General features: G+C 44.9%; 1 protein-coding gene across 1 annotated transcript in view; it reads left to right on the plus strand.

Annotated features, from left to right (window-relative positions):
• LOC119043819 (maestro heat-like repeat family member 5) overlaps positions 1-22,826 on the plus strand; it is a 45,516-nt gene extending 22,690 nt beyond the window's left edge. The window contains exons 14-26 of the mRNA XM_053658797.1: positions 414-563; positions 1,431-1,585; positions 1,843-1,954; positions 2,593-2,783; positions 3,653-3,787; positions 4,011-4,128; positions 4,552-4,692; positions 5,015-5,191; positions 11,636-11,794; positions 12,180-12,302; positions 13,137-13,242; positions 14,774-14,839; positions 20,930-22,826. Coding sequence (XP_053514772.1) covers positions 414-563; positions 1,431-1,585; positions 1,843-1,954; positions 2,593-2,783; positions 3,653-3,787; positions 4,011-4,128; positions 4,552-4,692; positions 5,015-5,191; positions 11,636-11,794; positions 12,180-12,302; positions 13,137-13,242; positions 14,774-14,839; positions 20,930-21,117 — 1,821 coding nt within the window. The 3' untranslated portion in view covers positions 21,118-22,826. The remainder of the gene's footprint in view (positions 1-413; positions 564-1,430; positions 1,586-1,842; positions 1,955-2,592; positions 2,784-3,652; positions 3,788-4,010; positions 4,129-4,551; positions 4,693-5,014; positions 5,192-11,635; positions 11,795-12,179; positions 12,303-13,136; positions 13,243-14,773; positions 14,840-20,929) is intronic.
• Positions 22,827-27,579: the final 4,753 nt, after the last annotated feature.

Consider the following 27,579-nt stretch of genomic DNA (forward strand, 5'->3'; position numbering starts at 1 on the left):
ACCACATGCTACTATTTTTCTCTTTGGGCATTACGGGTCCTAATCCTTGTTGACCTGTCTCCCCAGAAGCCTTCGCTTCATGCTAATGATGCTTTGTGAGCAATGTGTAGATGCCACCTGTGCCTCAAGAAGATGTCACTCAGCCCCTGAACCCCTGCCCTCCTGTCCCCATGCTCTGCCTCTGTAGCCACTGACCTCTGAGCCCCACTCTGCCTCTGAGGTCAGTGTTTGCTCACTTCTATCCCTAAAGACTCTCATCAGTGAAAGAGTCTTCTGGATCTAGGTATCCAGCACAAGCCTGAGACAAAAAGCACATCATCTTCCCAGGAGAAGCCCTCCCTATCCAAGAGGAAGGGCACAGGCTGTCTCAGACAGGGGACCCCTGAGTCCAGCCTGATCCCACCCTTTTGCAGGCATTTGCACAGTTCTTCACCCAGCCTCAGCTCACCAGCCTGGTTCTCACAGCTGTGGAGGAACTGAGCAGCAGCAGGACCCAGTTATCTCTGGCTTCAGCCCAGTTGATGAGCGCTGTCATCCAAGAGCGAGGCAAAGATCTGGGGAAGGTAATGTGGTGCTGCGGCAAGGCTTTGCCCTACAGTCAGGAGCCCTGGGCTCTTCCCCTGGCTCTGTCACCAAGCAGCTGGAAGGCCTTGGCCAAGTCCCTCTGTTCAGCTGGCTTTAATTCATTAACCCCTAAAATCTAGGCTTGTGTTACATTTTCTCTGTGGTCACAGGGAGCCCTAACATTGCAATTCTGAGCTTGTAACTGCAGTGTTTCCCACCTGGGTGGCTGATTACTCAGGTAATGACAACCATCTGCAGTAGTGTAAGCATTTTTGGGGGATTCACCCCGATTCCCTGGAGTGTCAGCGGGCCTAGACCTCTGTGAAAGGAAAGGCTGTGGACTGCAAACAAGCAAGCTCATGGAATATGTGACCTTTGCATAAATTTATTAGACCAACATATAAAATGAGAAGGTTTAGCATTTAAGAATCTACATTGGCTACTTCATTTAAAAAAAAGAAACAACCAACTCTGGATGTGAAAGCCCTGTGGTCCTTCCACATCCAGTACCGCTTTGCTTGTGGTTTCATGAGTATACGTTGAACTCAGCTGAAAGGGAAAGCCCTGAGATGTCAGAACCATAGGTTCTGCCTTCCCTCTGGAGCATCTTGTGTCTCCTGAGAAACCTGGAGCTCTTGTCTGGACTCCAGGGCTGTGGACAGGCATTGACTACAGTGGTTCCTGGCATGGGCTTCTGGAATTTTTTTAGGGCCCCTGCTTCTCTGGCCTCTGGTACCCCAGAACTCTGCCTTGAGAAGTGTCACTGACAGGATTGCAACCTTGAGCTTGAGGAGCTGGTAGACAGGGAATAGGAGGGAAGGAAGTAAAGAAGGAACAACTGAGGTTCTTCTGGCTCTACTGTGTAGGTTGAAGAGATTGTGGAGGGCATCCTGGAACAGCTCAAATCCAAGTTGGAGCCCAGCACAAAGGAGGAGACTCTTCGGGCCATGTGCTTGCTGGCAGGCAACCACATCCACATCATGGTGCCTCTGCTGCTCAACAAGCCCCTCCCTTGGGATAGGTATCTCTTCCAAGGCCCTGGAGCACATCCTCCATCCCCATGAACCCTCCCCTGCTCCACCCCAAGTCCATGACAAAAATCTCTGCACCAGCACGCTTTTTCCTGATGCCCGTCAAACTTCATGTTCCCTGGCCAAGTCTTCTTGGGTTCTCCTTCCTCTGGCACCTGAGAACTGGCCTTTCATAGGCCTCAGACCAGACTAGTCCTAGGAACATGGTCCCCGGAGGCCCTGACATAGCTGTCTCTGGGTCTTGCAGAACCATTCTAGCCCTGTGGAAGGTTTTTGGGACTTGGCGAGAGACCACATTCAGCATCCTGCAGCTCCTCACAGGCATTTTGGAACAGCGCCACCAAGGACAAGAGAAAGAGGTGGTGTCCCAGAGTGTGTTGGTCAATATGAGGGAGGAGAGGGGGCTGAGGAATCACTGGGACTTGGGAGCAGCTCTGAAGATCAAAGGGCACCTGCAGGGTCGGGGCAGGTGTCAGGGAAGAGCAACAAAGAGAGTTTTAACACTGGTCTTCCTAATACTATATGCACCTGGTGTGTGTGAATATGGATGTCCAGGAACTGCATGATACAGAAAGAGCGAATTTCAGCCCCATTTCATGGACATGGAAACTGATGTTCAGAGTTAATCAGCGTTTTCTATCTCTTAGTTTGGTGGTACAAGGTCATTTCCCTGGAGCCTGGCTGTGGGGATGGGGGATGGAGGAGGTTTGGTTACCTGACATTGGATTGCACAAATTATGCCCCAAATTATAATTTAGAAGAAAATTTAGAGTTTCCTCCCCTTTGTTTGTATGTTGGTGAATGAAGAGAGAGCAGATTACACGTGCATGGCTCCTCATTTTCCCAGAGATGAGCTGTTGGCTTTTCATGTTTTGGTGTCCTTTGGGCAGTAAGAAGTGGGGACAGGGCTGGACTCAGTGTATGGGACCTTAGGACCACTTTGTCTGCACCAGGCCTAGTCAGTTCTGCTTCCCTCCTTCCCATGTGTTTTCCCCAGGCGGCCTGTGCCTTGTATGAGATGCTGTCTGAGTCCCCGTGCCAGGACTCCATTCACGAACTCTTCCCACGGCTCTTGCTGGCTGTGCTGTGTCATCTCCACTGGGTGGTTGACAGATATCCTTCCCTGGAGGTTGTCTACACAGAGAACCAGAGCCCAGAGAAGGAGAGAAAGGTCTTCAACCCAGTTGGGTAAGCCTAAGCCCATGTGATGGGGGAATGGGACTGGTCAACTCCAGTTGCCCTGGGCAACTGGATGCTGATCCCCTAGGGATGCTAAGAAGGAGATGCTGTGGCTTCCACACTGATATTCTACATATTTATCAGTGTGGGTACTGCAGCATCACATGCTGGAATGTTCTCATGTATTTTCAAGCTTCTCTTTCCTTCTTTTCTTTCATGTGCTGTTCTCCTGATTCACTCAGTGGTTCACATCTATGTTCATAACTGTGCATGAGAAAAGTTTCAATTAGATGGAGAATGACAGGGCAAGACCTGAGTCATTCTCTACATGCGGTTATGGCCTTTTGAATCTGGGTGACCTCTGGCTGAGCTTTGTCACTTGCTGTACCTTCTTGTGCAACTCACTACTGCAGTTTTCTGCAGTAAAGTGGAGGTTGGGCTCCTAAATAAGTGGTTGTCTTAGTTCTTTCTAACGCTTCAGAGTATTTGATTCAAGTGCAGCCTTACATAAAAAGTAAAAACAAATAAAAGGAGTCAGAAGAGACATTCTGCTTGGGTGGCTGTGGAGGTGAAGACATATCCTAACCTTCCTATGCCTTGGACAGCAGAGTGTGAACACCATGGCTCTCCAATACTTCTGTCACCTCTTCTGTAAGACTCTGTGGTTAAGTGAGCACTGAGGTTGAAGGGCTGAGTAGGTGAGCCACCGGAGATGGGTTTCAGAGAGCTGGGGATTATCGGAGCAGGGAAGCAGAACCCACCTAGCTATCAGGGTAGGGAATTGTCTCCTGGCTTGCCAGCCCAAGGATGCAAACTAGGGCATAACACCTTATCCATCTGTCTCTTTCTTTTCCAAACCCATGATGACTGGCCTTCAGTTCTGCCTTGGAGTTGTTGAAGCTTCTGCTGACAGCTGCATTTGGTGGAGTGATGACCAGCACAGAAGATCAGAAATGCTGGGAACTTCTATGCAACCCTGTATCATACTACTTAGGGGCCATAGAATTAACAAGGTGGGGACCAATTCCCCAGCAAGCCTCATACCACTCTTCCCCCCTACTCCCAGTATTCCAGGGCCCAGCACTCAAATACAGCAGCCTTTATCCTTCCCTTCTTCATCCCAACCTCAGCACTCACATTTCCCCTGTTCTGTGCACAATGCACCTTTGCCCCATCCCCTCTCCCCACTACCCACCCCCCATCCAGCAACTCTTGAATTTCCCTCTCCAACCCCAGTGGCATTGTGAAGAACTGTGAGCCAGCCATTCTGCAGCAGATTCTGAACCATGTCAAGAACCTCCTCTGCAGCCTGGATAATCATCAGAAGATCCTGGCCAGGAGCATCTATGCAGAGGTGAAAGCCTGAGGAGAGGACCCCAGCCCCTGACATTCATTTCCTGCAGCTGAGGAACATTTAACCAAAATGTTAAATAACATGCCCCAGCAACCAGAAAGAATAAAACTGAGCCATCTAAAGTGGGGTTTCTCTGTCTGTAGCTCAAGCAGCCTGGTTAAAAAAGTCAGGGAAAGCCTGGGCAGGAGATCAGCAGCTCTAGTCCCCCAACGTCATCCTTGGATCCCAGCATCTGGCCTGAAATGCAGACTTTATGAGCATCATCTTCCCCGGCCTTAGTCTCTACACCATTTGTACAGATCTGAATCTGTTTGCAACTTATTACAGCCCTGCCTGCATGGGGGGGCCTGAGGAAGGGCTGAGGGAGATTGGGGTACCCAGTTTTTTTCTCCATCCACAGCTGTAATCTCCTTGTTCCCACAGCTCCTCTGTCATGAATCAGTGACTGAGACTCTGGGGCAGGACGTTGTAGACAATCTGTCCAGTTGGATCATGGAGCCCGACCTCGTCATCAAGGAAATTGGTCTTCGTGGGATCAGTAATTTAGCACTGCACCCAGGAAAAGTAAGAATGGGGAAACTCAGTGGGAACCAAGTGTAAGTCTTTGAACCATTTAATGTACTTCCCTTGGGTCTCTTAGTTACTCAGGGCTTAGTTCATTCCCCACCCCTCAGTCTAGGGCAGCAAAGCATCCAGTCTAGAGACTTACACAGCCTGGCCATCAGGCCTCCCACACACCCTGAGCACCAGGCTTCCAGGTCCTTGGCATATTCAGCCCCTGGATCCCCTGTGTCTATTTCTCTTAGGCACCATCTCTTTTCTCACATAAATTCTTGTCCCTGAAGTGTTGCATGATCTGTGGTGATCTGTGCCTTCTTCCAAATAGTCAGAAACTTTGAAGAGCCTGGTTCCCTTCTTGGAAGAACTCCTGAGGAATGAAGAGTGGCGAGTGAGGGTACAGGCGGTGAAGGCCCTACAGAACATCCCCCACCATGGGAAGAGAAAGGACATCAAGCTGGTCTTGGGTAGCATCACCAAGCAACTGCCTGCACTCGTCAGTGATGTATGGGCCTAAGTACCTGGGAGTAGTTGGGAACAATAGGGGCTGAAGCTGCAGATGAACTGTTCAAGCAGAATTAAAGATTCTGGGGCAGGGATATGGGACTGGGGTGGAAGGCTGAAATCACTGAGGGGCAGAAAAAAGGAGATGTGGTTACTTGAAGCAGTGCATTGGACAGGCCCCAAATTTATCTGCTATTACATACAGATGTGCCCAGCACACACTCATCCACTCCTCTCTTGTCACTAGTTCTCTGAGGGAGCCACTAAAGGAAGAAAAGTGATACTGATACAGAATTGGTTGTGACTCCCAGGATCTTCTCATGCAGACTTGAAGAGTGTGGAGAGAGCTCACGACTTCTAGCCTCCTTCCAAACACAGGGACCCTAGAACGCTAGGAGCCTGGTCTCAAGAACCCAGAGGTTCAGAAACCTGAACTTCCCAGACCAGTACCTGCTCTCTCATCATCTTATCCTCCTTACAGAACATAGAACTTCTGAGCTGATGGGATTTGCATGAGAGATGCTTGCTCACAGCGCTGCTCTTCTGGCATCCATAACTTTTTAGTTTTTGAACCTTGGATTTAAATTATTTTTGTGTCCCTTTCCTCATCTCTAAGAACCTGGACCCTCACTCCATGATAGCAGGGTCAACATCTGATTCATCTATATCTCAGCTACTTCTAAAGTACAACACATATAATTGACTTAACGAAGCCTAAAAATAATCTTTTCCCTTCATGCAAGGAATGAAAGGAGCTTAGAGTGCTTTAACTCTGATTACACCCTCCCATTTTATATGTTATTATTGTCTAATATTTTACTTTCACATTCTTTTATAATTCCCAAATTTGGTCTTTAACAGCATCAGCATTATTGGTATTTTATACAGTCAACACTTATTCAGATTTACCTCTATGTTTACATATGCCTTGTTGGACCTTTCCTTCTCATAGCTTTTGCCTCCCTTCTAGATTACCTTTTCTTTCTTTTTTGTTTTTTTAATTTATTTTTTTATTGATTATGGCATTACAGTTGTTCTATTCCCCCTTCATTCCCCTCTACCCTACCCCCCATCCCACCCATTGCCCCCCCCTCTTTAGTTTATGACCATGTGTCTCAAGTTCTTTAGATTCTGTATTTCCCATACTATTCTTGTCCCCTCATCTATTTTCTATCTACTGTCTATGCTACTTATTTTCTGTACCTTCTCCCCCCTTCTCCTTCTCCCACTCCCCTGTTGCTAACCTTCCTTGAGATCTATGGTTCATTTCTATGGTTCACTCCTGATCTAGCCGTCCTTTTAGTTTGTTTTTGTTTTAGGTGTGGTTGTTAATAACTGTGAGTTTGCTGTCCTTTCACTGTTCATGTTTTTTTAACTTCTTTTTTTTAGGTTAGTCCCTTTAACATTTCATATAATAAGGGCTTGGTGATGATGAACTCCTTGAATTTGATCTTATCTGAGAAGCACTTTATCTGTCCTTCCATTCTAAATGAAAGTTTTGCTGGATAGAGCAATCTTGGATGTAGGTCTTTGGATTTCATGACTTGGAATACCTCTTTCCAGCCCCTTCTTGCCTGTAAGGTCTCTTTTGAGATTAAGAGGGTAGAGGGAGGAGCACTAATAAGAGTTGGGAGTTGGAGCAATGGGAAAAAAGTAGGTAAAATTTACCTCATGAATTAAAAAAAGAATGAACAATGAGGAATGGAGTATGAGAAGGGACATATATAATATTAGGTTTAAATAGAAATTAACACTGAAATGGAGAACAAGGGGACAGTGACCAGAGGGGAGAGGGAAGGGAATTTAAGGGGAAAAAAGGGGAGGGATTTGGAGGAGCAAATAGGAAGGGCACAGGGACAAAAACTAAGGGGGTTGGAAATGGGAGGGAGGTGGTGAGCACGGGGCCAGGGAAGCTGGGATGGGAGAAATAGACAAAAAACTGTACTTGAAAAATAACTAAATAAAATTTTTGAAAAAGAACTTTTCCCCAAGCTACAAAAAAATAAATAAATAAATAAGAAGACATTAAAATAATATAAAATAAAGTGAGAGAAAAAAGGAAGAAAAAATAGTGAATAATTAATAAAAACATAGGAACCAAACTGGAGAGAAAGATCCACCACCGTACTATCAACCACATATGTGGAAAAATTAATATAGGTGGTATGGGAATAAGAGAGAAAAATAGAAAAGTCTAAGTGATGTTTAGAGGAATGGGAAGTATTTTTAAAATGATAGAGGGAGAGGCAGTACTAAGAGTGAGGAGCAAACACCAAGCTAAAGAAAAAGAAAAGAAAATTTGGGATGTAAGGAAAAAGAGAAAAAGGAGAATAAAAAAATACAAGGTCAGGGAGAAAGACAAGAAAAAGAAAAAACAGGCTAAGGAGGAAAAACTAAAATTTAACACACAAAAAAAGACTGGGAGAGGGTACCAGTAAAATTTAATATATGGAATACAGCATTAGTAAAGCTCTAGAGGTAAAATTGAAAAGACAATGCAACAACAACTACCCTACCCACAGCCAACTAGCAAAGATGGTTAAAGGTGGAGAGAGAACATAGGTATTTTAAGAGCAGGGCTGTGTAATGAACCTTGACAAGAAAATCGGTTTTGTGTGTCTGGCTGGCGGAGAAATAGTAAGAGTGCAGAATAGAAACAAGTTGTAGTGAGAAAGGAAACAAAATTTGAAATGAAAATATTGCAAGGGAAAAGGAAGGTAAAATGGGCCCAAATATGAGCATTAAAATTCATTATAGTATAAAATCTAGTGACTTAACATATACAGACTTGCTGGACAAAAAAGGAATGTCAAAAAGCTATTTGGGAAAGATAATATCACAAATCACGAAAAAGACTACAGTGGCTTTCATCTCAGTATCCTCTTATATGTCCCATTGTTTTTTCTTTCTGGGTCTGCCTCTGGTGATGTCAGATGTTGACCCCGTCTGACCTTAGGCAGCCTGTTCAATGCTTCCAGTGTCTGCTGTGCCTGGCTGTCTCCTTCACTTGTTAATGTGGTCACTCTGCACTCAGCAGTCAGATTTAAGCACCTGAGGGCTGAGCTGAATCCCTCCTGGGGTGGAGGCTATTGTTTCCCCTCAGGCTGCTGCTGCTGCTCCAAGGGGAGAGGTCTGCCTGAGCAGATGGCTGCTGCATATGGGGGTTGGCTCAGCATCGGGATCCTGGTAGCTACTCTCAGTTCTCTCCCCAAGTCCTCCATCCCTAGTCTCTCCTCAAGTCTCTCTAGTCCACTCTGCCCCTGCTTTGCCAGGGACCTACTGCCTCTGGCTGTCTCCCTCAGTTGTTAATCTGGTCACTCTGCACTCAGCTGTCAGGCTTAAGCACCACAGGCCCAGGGCAGATACTCTCCTGGGATCTGGGCTATCATAGGGGCTCAGGAGTGGTCTGCCTGAGAACAATGGCTACTGCTCTCTGGGGAATGACTCAGTGCACAGAACCTGGCATCTACTTTCTCAGTTCTCTCTTCCAAGCTTCAGTCCTTAATCTCTTCTCAGGCATCACCAGCCCACTCTGCCTGTGCCTTTGCCAGAGCCCAGGGTAAGTGGCTGGTAGTGCAAATTTGTGTGTTGGCCCTTTAAATGGCTCCTGGGTTTCCAGCTCCCCGCCCCCTCTGCAGCCCTGCCACTTTTTGCTGCTGGTTGTTATCTGTGTATTTTGGGACTCTAGTGCTCTAGGATGGGAATTCTAGGTTTTAGACCCCACTCTTGTCAGGGGGATTCAGCCAGCTGCTAAATTATCCCTCCTGTGCTGCCGACCTATGGGTGCCCAGCCAGCCCTCTTGAGTCTGTACCACACTCCTTCCCAAACGGGTTGTGCGAAAGCTGATTCTTCGATCTATATGAAGTTATGGGGCTTCTCTCTGGCTATTGCTCAGGTGTTTGTTCTGGGTGGTTTCTCCACACTTGAGTTGTAGTTCCAGATTGGCCCTGGGGGGAGGTCAGTGTGACTTCCATTCAGTCCTCCACTGTCTTCCATCCCATATATCTATTTTCACTTGTCTTAAGGTCTCTTTTGATTCTTCCTTGATCTCATTGTTAACCCATTCAATGTTTAGTGACCTGTTATTCAGGCTATGTGTGTCTGTGTGTTTCTCAGTTTTTTCTTGTAGTTGATTTCTAGTTTCATACCATTGTGGTCAGAGAAGATGCTTGACTTATGTTCAGCCTTCTTAAATGTACTGAGAGTGGTTTTGTGTCGTAATATGTGGTTTATCCTGGAAAATGTTTCATGTGCACTTGAAAAAATGTACAGTCTGCTGCTTTGGGGTGAAATGCTGTGACAATATTAATTGTCAATGGTGTTTAAAAATTTTCCACTATTACTCTATTAATGTCTATCTGTCCTTTATGTTCACCAAGATTTGCCTTACATAGTTAGGTGCCCCTATGGTGCACACATGAGTGTTTATAAGAGTTATGTCCTCTTGTTGGATTGATCCCTTTATCATTATGTAATGGTTTTTCTTTGTCTCTTTATTGTAGCCTTTGTTTAAAGTCCATTTTGTCTGATAGAAGTGTTGCTACTTCAGCTTTTTGTTTGACTCCACTTGCGTGAAACCTCTTTTCCATCTCTTTCAGTCTGTGTGTGTCTTTCCTTCTGAGGAGAGGCTGTTTTAGACAGCAGGTTTATGTGTCATCTTTTCTGATTCTTTCATCTAACCCGTACCTTTTGATTGGAGCACTTAATCCATTTACATTGAGAGTGTTTTCTTATAGGTATGTATTTATTGCCTTTTAATTTTTTCTAATTATGCTTTTTCCTTCCTTCTTCTGAAAGAAGTCTTTTTTAACACTTCTTCTAACACTAAATTGGTGGTAATGAGCTTTTTCTTGTCTGGGAAGCCTCTTATTTCTCCTTCAATTTTAAACGATAGCCTTGCTGGGTAGAGTAGTCTTGGTTTGTAGCTCCTAGATTTTCATCACTTTGAATATTTCTTGCCAGTCCCTTCTGGCCTGCAAAGTTTCTATTGATAAACCAGCTGACAATCATATGGGAGCTTCCTTGTAGATAACTCAGTGCTTTTCTCTTGCTGCTTCTAAGATTATCTCTTTGCACTGACTTGCTAAGAGGACACCTGGGTTTCTGGCAGGAGAATCCCTTCTCTCCCTAGTGGATAAAACCCCTGCCAATTTTGACAGCCCGATGTTAGGTGTGTTTCTCTTCCTGGCTCTGTTTCTCTGGGCTTGGGAGCTGCTAGAGGGTCGAGACCTCTCCCTCCTAAGAGTTTACCTTTATAGGTGAGCTATCCCTCTGCTTTCTCAAGTGCTGTGTGTGGGTGCAGGGGCCAGCCCTTTTAGCATCTCAGCCCTTGCTTTCAGTCTCAATGTGGCTTCTTCTGTAAATTGTTGGTTATAAGACTTCTAGTCAGCTAGTCTTTAACTGGTTATTCAAGTTGATGGTTTTGTAAATTAGTTGTAATTTCTGTTTGCCCCCGGAAGGAAGTGAGTGTAATTTCCCCCTACTCCACCACCATCTTAAATCCTGTTTTTGTTTTTGTTTTTTTCATTAAAGCACTACCATTGAATCACCTCTCAGTTTAGCTATAATGTGCCCTGTGCAAAAGATGATAAAGTGTATATTCCACTTGTTAAAATGTCTGTTTTTCAGATCCTACGAATTCAGACTGTCTAGTCCTCCCATGCCTGTTATTTAGTACTGTGCCTAGCTTATGATAGGTGCTCAATAAATATTTGTTCAATATAATATACTCGTGAAAGCGTACAAGGTGTGGATGTTTGTGACCATTATTAATATAGATTTAAACAATTATATCCAACTATAGATATATATATGTATTAATATATATAATTATTCCTCTATATGCAATTATTTATAGACTTAAAGCTAATATACATTTTTTAAAAGATTTTATTTATCTTTAGAGGGGAAAGGAAGGAGAGAGGGAGAGAAATATCAATGTATGGTTGCCTCTTGTGTGTCCCCTGCTGGGAACTGGCCTGCAACCCAGGCATGTGCCCTGACTGGGAATCGAACCGTGGTTGCTTGGTTCCCAGGCCCGCGCTCAATCCACTGAGCTATACCAGCCAGGGCCTAATATACATTTAAACAACTTTATTCACAGCATAAGTAGGATAATGTCTGTGTTTTGTTTTTAATTTGGCAGTCTTGAGGTAAATCCGCTAAGAGAATGCAGTTACACATTGTAAATATGGTTTGTGGCAGAATTGAAGTTATAATCTTGGTTTCCCTAGCACTGTGACTTAACAAACTGACTCATTAGCTCTGGGGGGCTAACGAGAATTCCTGAGACACACAAGTCCTGTTGCCTTTCCAGTATGCACACACAATGGCATCAGTGTCCTTTGGACATGAGGAATGACATGTGGGGAGTATGGAAGTCAGGTAAGGCAAGGCCAGAGGAAAACCAAAGTCTTTTCACCTCCATTTCCCTTTTCATGGCAGGAGAAGGACGAGGTGAGGATCTCAGCCACCTCTGCGCTGGGCCACATCCTAACTCAAGTCAGACAATTGAAGCCTGGATCTGCCCTCAGAAAACAGATGAACAGCTTGTTAGTCCCGCTGTTGCTCAGCTTGCAGGACAACAACACTGATGCAGTCAAGGTACTAGTGTCCTCTGTCCTGCCACGCTCAGGCTGATTCACCCCTTCCTGCTAGAGGATATAGCCCCTTCCCTTTAGTCCTCTTTCATGAGGCACGTCTGGGGTCTGCATTCACTGTCCACTTCTTTGGTCCCATCCTCTGGGCTGGATCTGAGCACTTTTACCCTCTCTCAGGTGCCATCACTCTTATCCTGATATGATTCTGCTCCCTGAAGCTGTTTATGTCTCTTCACATAAACAAGGCCCCATGTTTCACCTGATCCCAGCTACTAATCCCAACCAAAGCCCTAGGGGCCTACCTGCATAGTCTTCCACTTAGTCTATGGTCTGGCTCTGCGGGGTTATAGGAGTGAGGCTTTGAGGATTTCCTTGTTTCTGTCCCACAGGCCTGTAGAAGGGCCCTGACTGAATGGACCAAAGTGATGGGGTGGCGGCGACTGACAAGCATAGTCGAGGATACCAACTTCAGGGACCACTTCCACATGTTGGAAGAAACCTGCAAATACCTGGTGAGTGAGAGTCTCTGAGGAAGCCAGGTCACAGTATTCATATTAGGGACTCAGTGACAGGCTAAGTGAGTGAAGAGGAGAGAAGACATCATCTTTCCTTTCCTTGATTCTCATGATCATCAGCAAACTCTGACAACCCATGTTTGGGATGCCAGCCCCTGGTCCTCCATAGCATCCCAATCTTTGCCTTGAGAGTCTAAGGATGTCATGTAAAGGGAGTAGATGGCAGTGGGATAGAGGCTTCTGCTTAGAGGTGGCAGGAAAAGCTAGAGGCAGGAGTCCTCAGGGCTTTATATTAGTCATCAGGGTGCTGAAGATCTGTGGCTTCTGTGACTTCAGGAGTCTTTGTTGAAAAGTAAACATAGAAGAGCTAAGCAAGTTGGTTGGGGACTAACAAGAGTAATTCTAACATGATGAATTTGGGTTCCTTACATAGATAGAGCACTTTAGAGTTTACAAAGCACTTCCACATCCATTCTCCCATGGAAGCCTTGCAGTCAGGTAGGGATGGTCTGGCAGGTTTTATTTCAACTTTACAGATGAGAAACTGAAGCCAGTGTCAGGGCCAGTATTCAAACCTGGGTCTCCTGACTCCACATCAGTCATTTCCTCCCCTCTCATGTTGGTATTGGGGAGAATTCTCTTTATGAACTTTCTGCTGAGTCTGCTCTTTGGCTGGGGTGGGAGTGTCTGAGTGTGCAGGTTCCAATGATTTAAGCTGACTGAAGACAGAAAACAATGCTGCTTCTGGACAGGGTGAGAGAGGCATGGCTGCAAGCAGGTCTTTAGTAGAGTCCCTTCCCCAGTCATCACCAATCCTCTTTAACTCCGCAGGTGAGCACACGCAAAACTCAGTTCTTGGGGGACTTACTTCTCCAGAGCTTTGAGTTTTTGAAGAGCTGTCAGCCCTTCCTACGGGCAGCTGCTGTCACCCTCATAGGTAAGGTGGTCCCTCCTGTCAGTTCCTCCCTCCTCTGCAGCAGGAAAGCCCTCCTTGACTTTTTGCTAAAGGGTGAAGCCTGAACCATGGTATGATGAAGCTGGTCACATCCTTTTCCAGCTCTGACCTGTTTAGGGAGGTTGACCTTGAACTGTGTGTCAGAAAAGCCTGGGAAACTCTCTGCCATAATCCTGGCTGTGTGTGCATCTACCCATGAGGCATGCTGCTTTGTGAGAAATATATATATATATATATATATATATATACACATACACATACACATACACATACACACTTGGCAGGGGAAAACTGTCGCTTCAGCTTAAAACCCATTGATTTTCCCAAATAGTTTTGTTTTAAACTGTTTCACAGTGACAATATGCATCAATTTAGAAAGCATAAAATATTCAGATGGGCTGAAAGAAGACAATAAATAATGCTAGAACTTCCATTGTTTGGATTTGACCACTACTAGCATCCTCGAATTTTTTTAAAACAAAATATGCAACACACACAGCACTTTTAAAAACGTACAAACTTTGGGCCCTGGCAGAGTGGCTAAGTTGGTTGGAGCATTGTCTTGTGCACCAGAAGTTTGCAGGTTTGATTCCCAGTCAGGGCACATACCTGAGTTGTGGCTTTAATCTCAGGTCATGCTGCACACAAGGCAACCAATTGGTGTTCCTTATGCTGATGTCTGTCTGTCTCTCTCATTCTCTCAGATCAATAAACAAAGATTTCAGTGAGGATTCAAAAAACACAAACATTGCTACACACCTGTATCATGAACGCATGCATTACTCTTCAACTGAGTAATTTTAATTCTATTGCATAGATGCATTTATGAAACCAGCCCTTATTTTTGAATATTGGGACTGTGTCATCTTTTGTTTTCATAGGCAGGGACATAGTGGTTGACTGTCTGCATGTCATCGTGATAATTTTGTTAAGATAAATTTCTTAAAAGTGAAATTGCTGGGCCCAAAAGGTGTACACAATTCTAAGGACTTTGGTCCTTATCGACAAACTGCATTGTACAAAGTTAGATCATTTGTTATTGTCATCAGTTCTGTATGTGAGCATCCATTTCTCCAGACATTTGCCCACCCTGGGTGGTATGTTTTAAAAATTATTACTGGTTTGATGGGTAAAAACAAGAAGCTTGTTGTTTTGATGAATACTTTTCCTTATCAGCAGCAAGGTTAAATATTTTTTGCAGTACATATAGGCAATATGCATTTTATTTGTGCACATGAGTTGACTGTGCCCTCAACTCTCTATGGATGTGGGAATTCCCTGAAGGTTAACATCCTTGGCTCATGCTCCACTTGTCACCTGCTGACAATATTTTGCCTGGGTCACAAGTGTTCTTTCTCTAGGACACTGACATGTAAGGAGCAAGGCATCTCTTAGATACATTCCTTGCTAAAACTGGTTTACAGGTTTCCTTGTTCACTAGTGAGCCTGGGGCAAGGGCATGGCCCAAAGACCCGGGAACTCTGGAAGGACTTTATATCTCTTCTGTCCTTAGCATCAGTCGTTTTGAAGATTAACCTGAACTACATACATGAAGAAGATGTGCAGCTCATACAAAACTGTGAGTCTGGGTCTTTTTCTGTGGTTCTGGGTTACACCAGGAGGTGGGGCAAGAGAGGAAGGAGGAAGGGAGACTACCTTAAGGATCTGTGTTACTATTTTAAGTCAAGTTTCTTTTTACCAATATTATTTATATATACATACAAATATTTATATTATTATTTACCAATATTATTTCATATGCAAATATTATATATGAGGACTTCAGTGGACAGAAGTAAGAGGAAGGAAACAAATGATCCATCACTGGACTCATTGGATAAAAACCCTGCTAACAGAACGTTCCAGTCACTGCACCTTTATCACAGGCTCCAGGTGCTGACTGCAGTGCTGTGTGAGGCAGACAAGGTTGCTGCTTCCTGAAATACTTGCAGTGTTGTGTTCTTTTAACTGCATTAAAATGCTTTAAAACTAATCTAAATGTAGGATAAATTCATGAGTATAGTCTCATTACAAAAAAAAAGAGATTGATAAGTATATAAGCTGTGTAGTCCTATATTGTTCTGCTGCTTGCACATAGAATAAATATATGGTTTATATATGTGTGGTATAAAATATTACATGTATGTATATAAATGGTCTCTGCAACTTGCTTTTTGTCCCACTTAGTTGCTGCATACAGATCACCTTCAATCCCCTAACTCTTGATAGATGACTAAAGTTGTTTCCGAATTTTTGCTATTCAGACAAGCTACCATGAACACTCGTATATGCCCCCTTCTGCACAGGCTTAAGTGTTGCTTCAGACTGGATACAAAAGAGTAGACTTTCATCTTGCATATTGAGCTCAACAAAATTTAAAGTAAAACAACATTTTAATCTTCTCTTCTGTGTTGACATAAATTCCAGTCACTACCCCTCCCAACGTACAGGCTTTTGTTAGCCAATGTTTGAGTTCTCTTTTTCTAACCCATAATGTAGATGCTATGGTTATTTTCTTTTCTGAATGAGTCCAGTCTATTTACTAAGTGCAGTAAATAGACTCCTCCTATTCTACTGTGTGTGACCTTGGTCTCATTTCCTCCTGCTTCAATTTTGATAGTGTTCCATCAGTTTCCCTTATTTTGCATCTGATTTCCAATTTTCCATCGAAGTCCACTCTGTAAGAGCAAGTTCAAGTTCCTCCTTTCCTCAGCTACTCTGTTAATCTAATCTGGCCTTTATCAGCCCCCATTTTACACAAGCCTTTTAGATTCACAGAGTGTTACATGCTGACCATTCTTTCTGTACGCCTGACCATCCTAAGTACACCTTTTAGAAGTTCCTTTAGTGCTGCTGTCTTGGCAGTACACTCTCTTGGTTTTTGTTTGTTTGTAATAATTTCTTGGTACCCTCATTCTTGCAAGATAGCCTTGCTAGTGACACAATTCTAGACCAATTATTGTCTCTCAGCACTTTGACTATATTCCACTATTCTTTTCTGGCTTTCTTTGTTGCTCATTAGAAGCCTTCTGTCTTTTGTAACACTTCTAGGTAATCTCTAGTTTTCCTTGGGCTGTTTAAGATTTTCCTTTTCTTTTTTAACAGTGTTCTTTCAAAGTACAGTGCAGAGCATTTGAGTACCCAAGGTGCCCAAACTTCACATTCAACAAGTAGAAACTCACGGCCAGCTTGTTTTTTCTATTTCCCTACCTACACCCTTCTCCCTGCCTGAACTATTCTGAATCAATTCTCAGAGTTCATATCGTTTCATTTATAAATATTTTAGTACATATTTATTTCTAAATCATACTCTTTTTAACAGTAAAACGTTGAAGAAATCATAATTGGGCCTGCTATGGAGTAGCATGCAAATTAGGCATGATTTTTTTTACATAAAAATGTCCCAGGAATTTGTAGACCATTTGGGACCTAAGGCCACTCACCCAGACCCCTGAGGCTATCAGTGATTCTCTTCTGCCTCTACAGTTAGGGGTACTCCAGAGAAGCATCTGCTAGTCCTAATATGCAAGCCTCCTAATTTCGGAAGCTGGGTCATTTGTCCAGGGTCACAGAAGAGATTTAATGGAAGAACTAGAACTGGAATTTCTAATTCAGTGATCTTTCTGCTAACCTGTGCTTCAATATTCTTTAATCTTGCCTGAGTTCTGAGAAAGAGGTAGGGAATGGGAGTGGGGGCTGTGGAGGAGAAGAACAGCATAGCAGCTATTCCTCCATCTATCAGAAGAGTTTTATCTCACCTTTAACACCCCTTTGTTCCCTTCCATCCCTGAACAGCCATACCTGTGTTGTGTATAGGACCTACTTCTGCTGACTCCCCCCCATTGCTCTGTTAGTTAATTTTGTTTCTTTGTTGTTTTTTAACTTACTGTTGTTCAGTTACAGTTGTCCTGCCTTTCTCCCCATTGCTCTCCCCTGCCCTGTCCCCACCTGCTCCCATAGTCAGTCCCCACCCCAGTGTCCATACCCATGTGTCTTCTATTTGTTTTCCATTGCTTGCTTCTTCCCCTTCTTCCACCCATCATCCCTGTCTCCCTCTCCCCTCTGGTCATGCCAGTTTGTTCTTTACTTTGAAGTTTCTGGCTCTATTTTGCTTTCTTGCTTGTTTTGTTGATCAGGTTGACTTATTGGTGATATCATATGGTATTTGTCTTTTGTCACCTGTCTAACTCCCCTTAGCATAATGCTCTCCAGTACCACCCATGGTGCTTCGAAAAGTAGGAGTTCCTTCTTTCTGCTCTGTAGTGTTCCATTGTGTAAATGAGTTCTTTGGTCCACTCATTTACTGACAGGCACATAGGCTGATTCCAGCATTTGGTTATTGTAAATTTTGTTCTGATGAACATTGGGATGCACAGGTTCTTTTGGATTGGTGATTCAGGATTCTTAGGGTACAGTCCCAGCAAAGGGATCACTGGATCAAAAGGCAGTTCCATTTTTAGTTTTCTGAGCAAATTCCATACTGTTTTCCACAGTGGCTGCACCAGCCTGCATTCCCACCAACAATGCACTAGGATTCCCTTTTCTCCACAACCTCACCAGCACTTGTTGATTTGTAATGATGGCCATTCTCACCAGTGTGAAGGGGTATCTCATTGTGGTTGTATTTGCATCTCTCTGATGGCTGGTGATGTTGAGCATTTTTTCATGTGTTTATGGACCCTCTGTATGTCCTCCTTGGAGAAGTATCTGTTTAGGTCCTTAGCTCATTTTTAAATTGGATTGTTTGTGTTCCTGTTACAGAACAGAGGTCCAAAGGGGGTGGCAATATTTGGCCCTACCACGGATGCCAAAAACTGTTACAGAACAACAGGGCCCACCCTATACTCAAGGACGGTATACTAATACTGTCTGGACCACCTAGTGGGCTTGTCTGTCTGCCAGAGGAAAGACATCTCTCAATGCCAGAGATTTGTGAAAAGGAAAGGAAAGGTTTATTTAAAGCTATGCAGACTTAAAGTAGTGACCCAATGTCCTCATTAAAATGTCAAAGTCCTTTAGGACAACCACAGACACCCACCGTGCTTCCTTCTCCCCCTGCCCTAATTCGGGGCATCCTAACTCAGGAAGAGAAGCACACATCCGTCTTTCAGGCTGCTGGCACTGCCAGCTGTGTGGCCGTCCAGGCAGGATCTCTAATTACTCCAAAGTCATGTGGCACCTTCTCATGGTCCACTGGCAAGAGTCTTTCACCCTTCTTCCAGGCAATGTCTCTCCTGCTTCCCAGGTCCCGCAGCCAAAGGGAGCATCCCACAGCCACATGGTCCTCTTCTACCACAGCTGCAGGGGTCTGCACTCTGGTCAAAACCTCATGGTTCTTGCCTTCACATGGCTGTGGAGAGGGTAAGGTAAGGTCACCACTCTGGCAAAGCTGAGTGGTGTTTCTCTGCAAAAGCTGTATGGTGTTTCTCTCTACCCCCAGCTACGGGGTTCCCCACTCTGTCCAAAAGCATGTGGCTCTCTCTCTGCACGGCCACGGCCGCACAGTTCCCTCTCCTCTTCTCATATGGCTGGGGGAGTCCCCACTCTGGCAAAGCTGCATGGTACTCCTTAAATGGCTGCTGTGTCTGGGTTTTAAATCCCCATGCCAGTCCTCCTTTGCAGACCCATTTCTGACTCCTCCTACAATCGGCTACACTTGCCAGCATTCCTGTATGATTCCAAGTTTACTGGGCTGCCATCGTGAGTCTGGGCAGGCGTGGCCCCATGTCGTGGAGCCAGTCATCTCCAAGCTCTCATGCAGGCACTGTAACTCAGGGGACCTGCACCCAGTTACATCTTGGGTGGAAGTCACTTCCATCCCTCTGGCTCCGAGCATGGCCACAGCTATTGAACATATCTACGAAACCAGCTAAAGGTTATAGATATGCTAAATGACCATTCTACAGGTTATCTGCAAAGCCTTTGCTGTACAAAACAGCTCTCCATGGCCCTGCTTCATTTGTTTCTTCCACCAACTGAAACCAGTGGGGGATAAGGGTGAGGACATCTTAAAATTTCCTGGACAACTTGAGTTCTGGACCCCATTCCAAATCTCTTTTGGGGGCCCCCCCTCTTGGCTGCGCCCTGTTACATTCCTGGTGAGAGGAGTCATGTGAGTTCTTTATTTTGGAGATCAAACCCTAGTCCAATGTAACATTGGCAAATACATTTTCCTGTACAGTTGGCTCCCTTTCCATTTTTGTTGATGTTTTCTTTACCTGTGCAGAAGCTTTGTACTTTGATGTAGTCTCATTTCCTTTCTTCTTTCCTTTATATCCCTTGTCCTAGGAGACGTATTGGTGAAAATATTGCTGCGTGGGATATCTGAGATTTTCCTGCCTATGGTTTCTTCTAGGATTTTTATGATGTCATGCCTTATGTTTAAGTCTTTGATCCATCTTGAATTTATTTTGGTGTATGGTGTAAGTTGGAGGTCTAGTTTCACTTTTTGCATGAAGCTATCCAGTTTTCCCAACACCATTTGTTGAAAAGGCTATTTTTACTCCATTGTATGTTCCTTCCCCTTTGTTAAATATTAACTGACCATACTGACATGAGTTTTTGGGGGAGCTCTCTGTTCTGTTCTATTTTTCTGTGTCTTTTCTTTTTCTTTTTTTTACCATTCTTTGTTGGCTTATTATCATAATTGTTTTTAATATAATTATTTTTTATATTAATTGTTGTTCAAGTACAGTTTTCTGCCTTTTACTCTCTTAAACCAGTATCAAACTTTTGATTATAGTGGCCTTGTAATATACTTTGATGTCAGATATTGTGATCCCAACCACTTCTTTCTTTGAGAAAGAATGTTCTTCTTTCACAGAATTGCTGAGACTATTTGGGGTCATTTATGGTTTCGTATGTTTTTAAAATATGTCTTCTGTATCTGTAAAATTTGTCATTGGTATTTTGATAGGAATTGCATGAAAATTTGGTTTCTAATACTGAAAACCTACTTCATGCTATGCACTGGGATACTGCAGTGGCCAACACTGGTGACGTTGCCCTCATGTAGCTGACATTCCAGTGGGGAAGGAAGGAGTAAGCCCTCCACAAGTACAGACATGTTACATAAGCACTATGGAGAGCACTGTCTCCATAAGGCAAGAGAGCAGGAAGGGCCAGAGGAGGTCTGGGTGCCTCTTTGCTAGGGGACATTAATGAGGGAGTGAACCATATGACTATCTGAGGAAAAAGCACTTGACAGGTCTCAACAAATAGTCACTGAGTGATTTAATAGTAATCGTTTATTCACAGTGAATAATCACAAGCAAACTAATTACTCACTACTAAGGGTTTCATCAAAAACTTATGATAGAATGATGTGATTGGATATTATGTTGTATGTCGGGATATTTTATGGGAAGAAATAATGGTAATCCCATTTTTGTAAAACAATGTTTCTCGGTTAGATATTTCAGAAATACTACAAGGATAGGTATGAGAATATTAATGTTTATTCTGGGAGCAAGTGCTTTTACTTCCTTTTCAAAAAACAATTTGTATTTACACGTTTTCTAAAATAAAGCAATATTAATTTTGCAGTGATACAAGTCTTCTAAATGAAGTTATAGTATAATGTGGCATGCCAGGTGGGTGGAGAATAAGGGGGTTTGGTTAAACAGTCCTCGGAGAGTGAGAATCTGAGTCACCTCCTTTCTGGTTTCAGCTATTGAAAGTCTGAGGAATGACCCTCAGGATGACATACAGGACGGTGTCAGCGCTATTGCGGCACACATCAACAATTCAAATCACCAAGCTACAAGAAAGAAGAACCTCTTTAAAAAAAAAAAAAAAAGGTGGCTCCCAGGCCTCCTAAGGTCCATATGCCAAGGGAGGGTAAAATACTGCAGTTAGGAGCCATAGAACTCCCCCTCCTGGACATGCGGGTGGCACACCAATCAGTGCCCTGATCACGCGCCCGCCATGCACCCCCCGCCCAATCGCAGGCTAGAGCACGCTTTGAAGCCACCTATCCACTGCACTTCCTCCACTGCCCTCCTAATAAAATTTGCAGGTTGATCAGAATCTTTTGTCTTGCTGCCATTCTTCGCGCCTCTTGTCCCCCCAACTCATTTGTTCTAGGTAGGTGGTCGAGCCCCAGTTGATTGCTCCGCGGGCCGGAGCAAGTGGCGCCCAACGTGGGGGCCTGATAGCCGCCGGAACAAAGCGCTGTCCCCGCCAGTGACTTCCCCCGCACAGATTGGATCGCGGCGACTACTCGACCGCGAGACAGATCCAGGAGCCCCTCCCCTCGACGGCGAACTCGGCCAGGTAAGGCCCCCAATCATGGGACAAGCATGTTCACAAAGTGATATTTTTATAAGTCAATTAAAGCAAACTCTCAAGGTGCGAGGAACTCGAGTTAAGAAAAAGGATTTAGTTTTATTTTTTGACTTTATATTCAAAATGTGCCCCTGGTTCCCCCAAGAGGGGACGATTGACCCGCAGTGTTGGAACTGGGTCGGAGATTACCTTAATGACTATTATCGAGTCTCTGGCCCCCAGACTGTCCCTATTACCATCTTCAGTTATTTTAATCTTATTAAAGAAATCTTAGTCACTCATGGGCATTCTCTGGATGTCCAGAGCCTCTGTAAAGAGGGAAAAGAAGTTCTAAAAAATCAATTCCGGTTCCCCTCGAGGGCCCCTTCAGCCCAAAATCTCTGTAAAGAGGGACAAGAAATTTCAAAAAATCAATCTCAGCCCCCTTCGAGGGCCCCCTCAATTTGCCCCTCAATTTCTATTAACATAGAGGAAGAGATTAAAAAAAAAAACCCCTAACCCTTCCCGTAATTCCTCAAATAACCATGTCGACAAATTAAACCCAGCAGAAGAGGCCGAACTCGAAAAAGAGGCAGCTTCTTACAATAACCTTGACTGGCCTCCTCTTTCTCCTGCCCCCTTACTTAAAGATCTCCCAGCTTTTCGGCCGCCCCCCTATGCACCCTCAAACCTACCGCCCGTGGCCACCCGTATTCTGGCCCCCATTCTAAACAACCCCGAGCCACCAACAATCCACCAAAAACCCCTTCTCCAAAAAATCTCCATTCAAGAAGCCTTAATTCTCATTCGAGAAATCAAGGCCGTGGCTAAAAAATTCACTGATTTAACCATATCCACCCCCCACTGAATTACTAGCTTTCCCCAAACTGCGGGGAGTAGACCTAGATACCCAGACTGCTGACATTTTAATAGCCACACATCAAGCTCTTAACATATCTAACCCTCACCTAGCCAAGGATTGCTGGTTATGTATGAGCCTAGGCACCCCCATGCCTTTAGCTATTCCTGTCAATATATCCACCCTTAATAAATCACAGCTACAATGTAACCCTAGTTTACCTTTTAGAGTCCAACCTACAATATTTCCACCCTCCCCGTGCTTACAAGGCATAGCTCAAAATAATAGCTTTGACATTCCCGTCGGCTTTATAGAATTTACTAGTTGTAGCAGCATAACCAATTATAGTAACCCCCTTTGCCCAGGTCATGGACAAATATTCGTTTGTGGAAATAACCTGGCCTTTTCAGCCTTGCCCGCTAACTGGACCAGGCTATGTGTCTTGGCTACCTTACTACCAGATATAGATGTTCTCCCTGGAGACGAGCCTGTCCCATCCCCCTTCATCCGTTACAGGTATATCGGGGGACCCCTGTTGACTGCCTTGCGGGCCGAGGCAACTGGCGCCCAACGTGGGGCCCCGCTGATCGCCTGTGCGGACCGCTGTCCCCTTCGATCGCAGCGTTTCGCCCGGCTCACCACGACTACTCGACCGTGCGCCGGCATTCCCTGACGACCCCCGTTCCCCGACAGCGGCATTTCAAAGGTAAGACCCAGCCATGGGACAGGCATGCTCACAACATGACTTGTTCGTTGCTCAATTAAAAGAGTCTCTCAAGGTGCGCAAGATAAGAGTTCGTAAAAAAGATTTGAATTCCTTTTTCACTTTCGTTTTTAAAATCTGCCCATGGTTTCCTCAGGAGGGTAGCATTGACTCCCGCGTCTGGCGCCGTGTAGGCGACTGTCTAAATGACACACTATCACCAGCTAGAAATGAATGAACCTGGCGCTGACTTGCAGCGTTTTCTCCGAGAATGTCCCCGCGCATAAACTCCCTTTTACACCCCCACCTCCTACGGGAACAGTATAACTCTTGGCATTATACTTTACATATGAATTGTAATGGATACCGCTAGGTGCAGAGCAAAGCATCGCAAGGAGAAGCTACCCCGAAGGTGGCCCTGCCATGTCTCCTGAGGGGCAAGTCTGCTTGCATAGAAGTCAGCGCCCCAACCCTCTCCTCCGAAAAGGGCGCTTCAGAGCTCAGGACGAGCTCCGGAGGAGCCAGACCTCTGCCTCCCCTAGCCGGTTAATGTCCACTCCTCACCTTAAAAATAAAAATAAGGGAGGAGATGTTGGGGGCTGGGATAAGCCTGAAACAGGCTGATACAATCCGACCTGAAGGTTGCGCCTGAATAACAGGATGCTGCGGTTAGGAGCCATAGAACTCCCCCTCCTGGACATGCGGGTGGCACACCAATCAGTGCCCTGATCACGCGCCCGCCATGCACCCCCCGCCTAATCGCAGGCTAGGGCACGCTTTGAAGCCACCTATCCACTGCACTTCCTCCACTGCCCTCCTCTATATAACTCCCTCCATTTTGAAATAAAATTTGCAGCTTGATCAGAATCTTTTGTCTTGCTGCCATTCTTCGCACCTCTTGTCCCCCCAACTCATTTGTTCTAGGTAGGTGGTCGAGCCCCAGTTGATTGCTCCGCGGGCCGGAGCAAAATACCCTATGGTCCTAAAAAGTCCAAAAGGCCCCTTAGAATCAGGACCTGTCTACCTTTCCCAGTTTGTTACCCTGATGTCAGCTCTTGACTCCACTGGAGTCTCTCCCACCTTTTGTCTGACTGGATGGCAACCCAAATAGGTACTTCTTCTTTTAAATATATAGTATGTTCCTTTTATTTATCTCCCCTAGGTTACTGATTGTTGGCAATAAGCATACCATTTATAAATAAAATTTGTTTTAACCTAAAACAAGGTGGCTTCCACCCTAGTTTGGGGCGGGGGGGCTAGGGAATAAACCTGAGTGACGGCAACTGCTGTGGACACATTTCCTTGAATCTTCAGGCAAAGTGTCAAAGGACAAATGGGAGGAGTAGGGTGGTTGAATCACACAGCACCTAACTTTCCATCTTTTCTCCCCACCTCTGCAAAGCTTGCACAGAATCTCCAGGCCTCCTGACACATTTCCATGGAATAATCAGGTTTTGGTTTAGAGTCCGAAAGGCGGGCATACAGCGAAACAGCACTAACCCTAACCCTCTGTCACTCAAATAGGCACATCGGATTGCCACGAAATGACAGTATTGTTGAGATGACTTTGAATCCATTTTATTTTTAAAACTCATTCTAAAACTAGATTTGAACCCTGGATGCCTCTACCGCAGAACAGTTATTACTGACCAGTTCTTTATACTGTACGACTCCATGCTCTGTGCCTCACTTCCCTCTGCTGCAGTTTCATCTACAAAATGGTATTAACTCTAATACCCCCTGTGGTATTGTCCACCAATATCCATTCTCCCATTTTCCTTTTCTAAAAACTTCTCAGAGTCACCATTTTCTGGTGACTCTGGTGGGATGACCTCAGTACTCTTCAGAAAGTCTGAGTATTTGGTAGGTGACTCATTAGCATGGTAATTCTGAGCTTATAATTGCAGTGTCTCCCATCAGGGTGGCCTATTCCTCAGTTAATGACAACCGTGTGCAGGAGTGTCAGCTTTGTTCAGGATGGCCCTCATTGCTGTGGATATCAGGTAGCATAAACGTCGGTGAAAGGTGCGGCTGGGATTGTAAACAAACAAGCTCGCAGAATATCTACTGGTAACTCATGGAGCCAAAATGACCTTCCGGAATGTCCCGCTGAAATCTGTCCAGACTTCGTTCGGCACCCTTCAGGACACTATTGGCATAAATGTGAGAGCAAGAGATGTCCCTCCCTCCACACTGATCTCTCGAGTCTTTGTGCTACAAAGCACCTTGCATGAAATTACAATGAAGAAAGAATACAGAGCAGAGCAGAGCAGTGCAGCATAATGGTGCTGGGCCCACAACAAAATTTATCAGGCAATCTGACTAAGTGGATCAAAAAGCCTGACCTCATTCTGAAAGAAATCTGGCTGCATGGGATCAGTAACCTGGCACTGCAACTCAGGAAAAGTAAGAATGGGGGGACCCAGAGGGTACTGAGAATCAGTCTCAGAGCCATAAGTGTCACTTGCCTTGGGTCTCTTAGTTCCCCAAGGCTTAGTTTATTTCCCATACCTTCACTCTTGGGCAGTATAACTTTCAGTCTGTAGACGTACATGACCTGGATATCGGGCCTCCCAAAGTCCTTTAGAACCAGCCTTCCACATAACCTAGTGGCAATGTATCCCAGGGGGCAATGTAACCAAGAGGATCAAGGAGCCCAATCTTGAAGTACCATGGCTCAGTCCCTCCCTCAGCTGCTTTAATTCACTCACCCCGAAAACATAGGCTTATGCTAAATTTTCTCTGTGGTCCCACAGAGCCCAAGCATTGTAATTCTGAGCTCTAAACTGCAGCGCCTTCCTTCTGTGTGGCCGATGCCTCGGGTAATGACAACCATGTGCAGGAGGGCAGGCACTGTTCAGGATGCACCCTGATTGTCTGGGCTGTCAGGGGGCATAGACACTTGTGAAAGGTGAGGCTGAGGTTGCAAACAAGCAAGCTCACGGAATATCTACCAATCATCTCTTGACCCATAATGTCTCTCTGCAATGACCCTTTAGACCAATCCAGAATTAAGCTGACTCCCTTCTATACAGTAAGGAGCACAGTGTAAAAGCAAGAGACATCCCTCACTCCACAGAGAGCCATGCTAGTACTTTGCCCTACAAATTATCTTGTATGAAATTGTAAGAAGAAAACACTCTGAACAGAATGATGCAGCAGAAGGGTGCAGGGCGCATGACCCAGAGTGGAAGGACAGAAGGAAGAAGCCATTACTCATTCTATAGGGCAAGACTTTGCAGGAAATCTAATTAAGTAGATCAAAGAGCCCTATGTCATCATGAAGAGAATCGGGCTCAGTGGTTTCAGTAACCTGGCACTGCTACCCAAAAAATCACTAGTGAGGGGACCTAACAGGAATCAAGGGTCAGTGTCCATTTCATGTGCCTCCCTTGGGTCTCTTAGTTACCCAGGGCTTAGCTCTGTGTTCATAAGCTGAATGTAAGAGTCCTTGACTGCAGAGCATCGCATGTGAATTGATGTATCTTCTGGGAAAGGAAACAAAGACTGATAGAGGGTAAGCAACTTGTCCAAGTTCACTGCTAACCTACAGCAAGGCCAGAACTGAAATACAGGTTGTAAGACCTGGCCCTGGGTCTGGCAAAAGAGCATCCTACTGAGTTACCTCTCTCAGCACCAATGAGGAGAAGAGAAACTTGGGGATCAGCAGACTTGCTGTGCCAAAGATTGCTGCACCCCAGCTGAGTCTCATAAACCCACAAAAGTGAGAGAGAAAGGAACTTCAGGAATCATGCAGTTTAGTCTCACAGGTAACAGCTAAAGAAACTCTGTCTTAGAGAAGAAAAGTGAGTTGCTCAAGGTCACACAGCTAATCAGTGGTGCTGTGAACTGCTCTGCCTGGTCTCAGGAGTTGTGACAGCTAAGGATGAGTGAGCAACCTCCAGAATGTGAGCCACAAGGAGACTTTACACTTGTACTAACCAGGTCTAACAAATACTTTTCTGTGACTTCACTGGCTTCTACTATTTCATCCCCAAAGTTATAGTACTTTTTGATGCTTGTTGCCACCAGGGGACAGTTGATCCCCACCCACCCAACCCGGGGTTTTAATTCCTTTGCATGCCCTCTTCTTGGCTTCTATCTGACCCTGGCAGCAGCTCTTCAAAGACACTCATTATGATATTGAAACAGATAGAGGGATGAGAATGAAGGACAAGCCTCGAGTGCCTTCTCGGTTTGAAACTTAGACTGCGCTTGAGAGCACTTTGTGCTCTAAGAGAAGAGGGAGGTGGTATCAAAGGAAAGAGTTTCTGCCCAAACAGGTCAGGGCAGGGCCATTGGCAGCTTCAGTTAGTTCTACTGGACAGGCCAGTGGCAGTTGGCAGTTGGCAGTTAGTTCTGAACCTGAGCTGAGGATGCTGGGATGGATTTTCAAGTGGTCTTTAAATAATGAGCCTAGTTGGTGCTCAGGGGAGAATAGCAGGGAGAAGGAATATTCAAAAGTAATGCCATCACCTCTTCCTGGTTTTGG

The sequence above is a fragment of the Artibeus jamaicensis genome, unplaced genomic scaffold (assembly GCF_021234435.1).
Source record: "Artibeus jamaicensis isolate MK-2021 breed Jamaican fruit bat unplaced genomic scaffold, CSHL_Jam_final scaffold_584, whole genome shotgun sequence".
Lineage (NCBI taxonomy): Eukaryota > Metazoa > Chordata > Mammalia > Chiroptera > Phyllostomidae > Artibeus > Artibeus jamaicensis.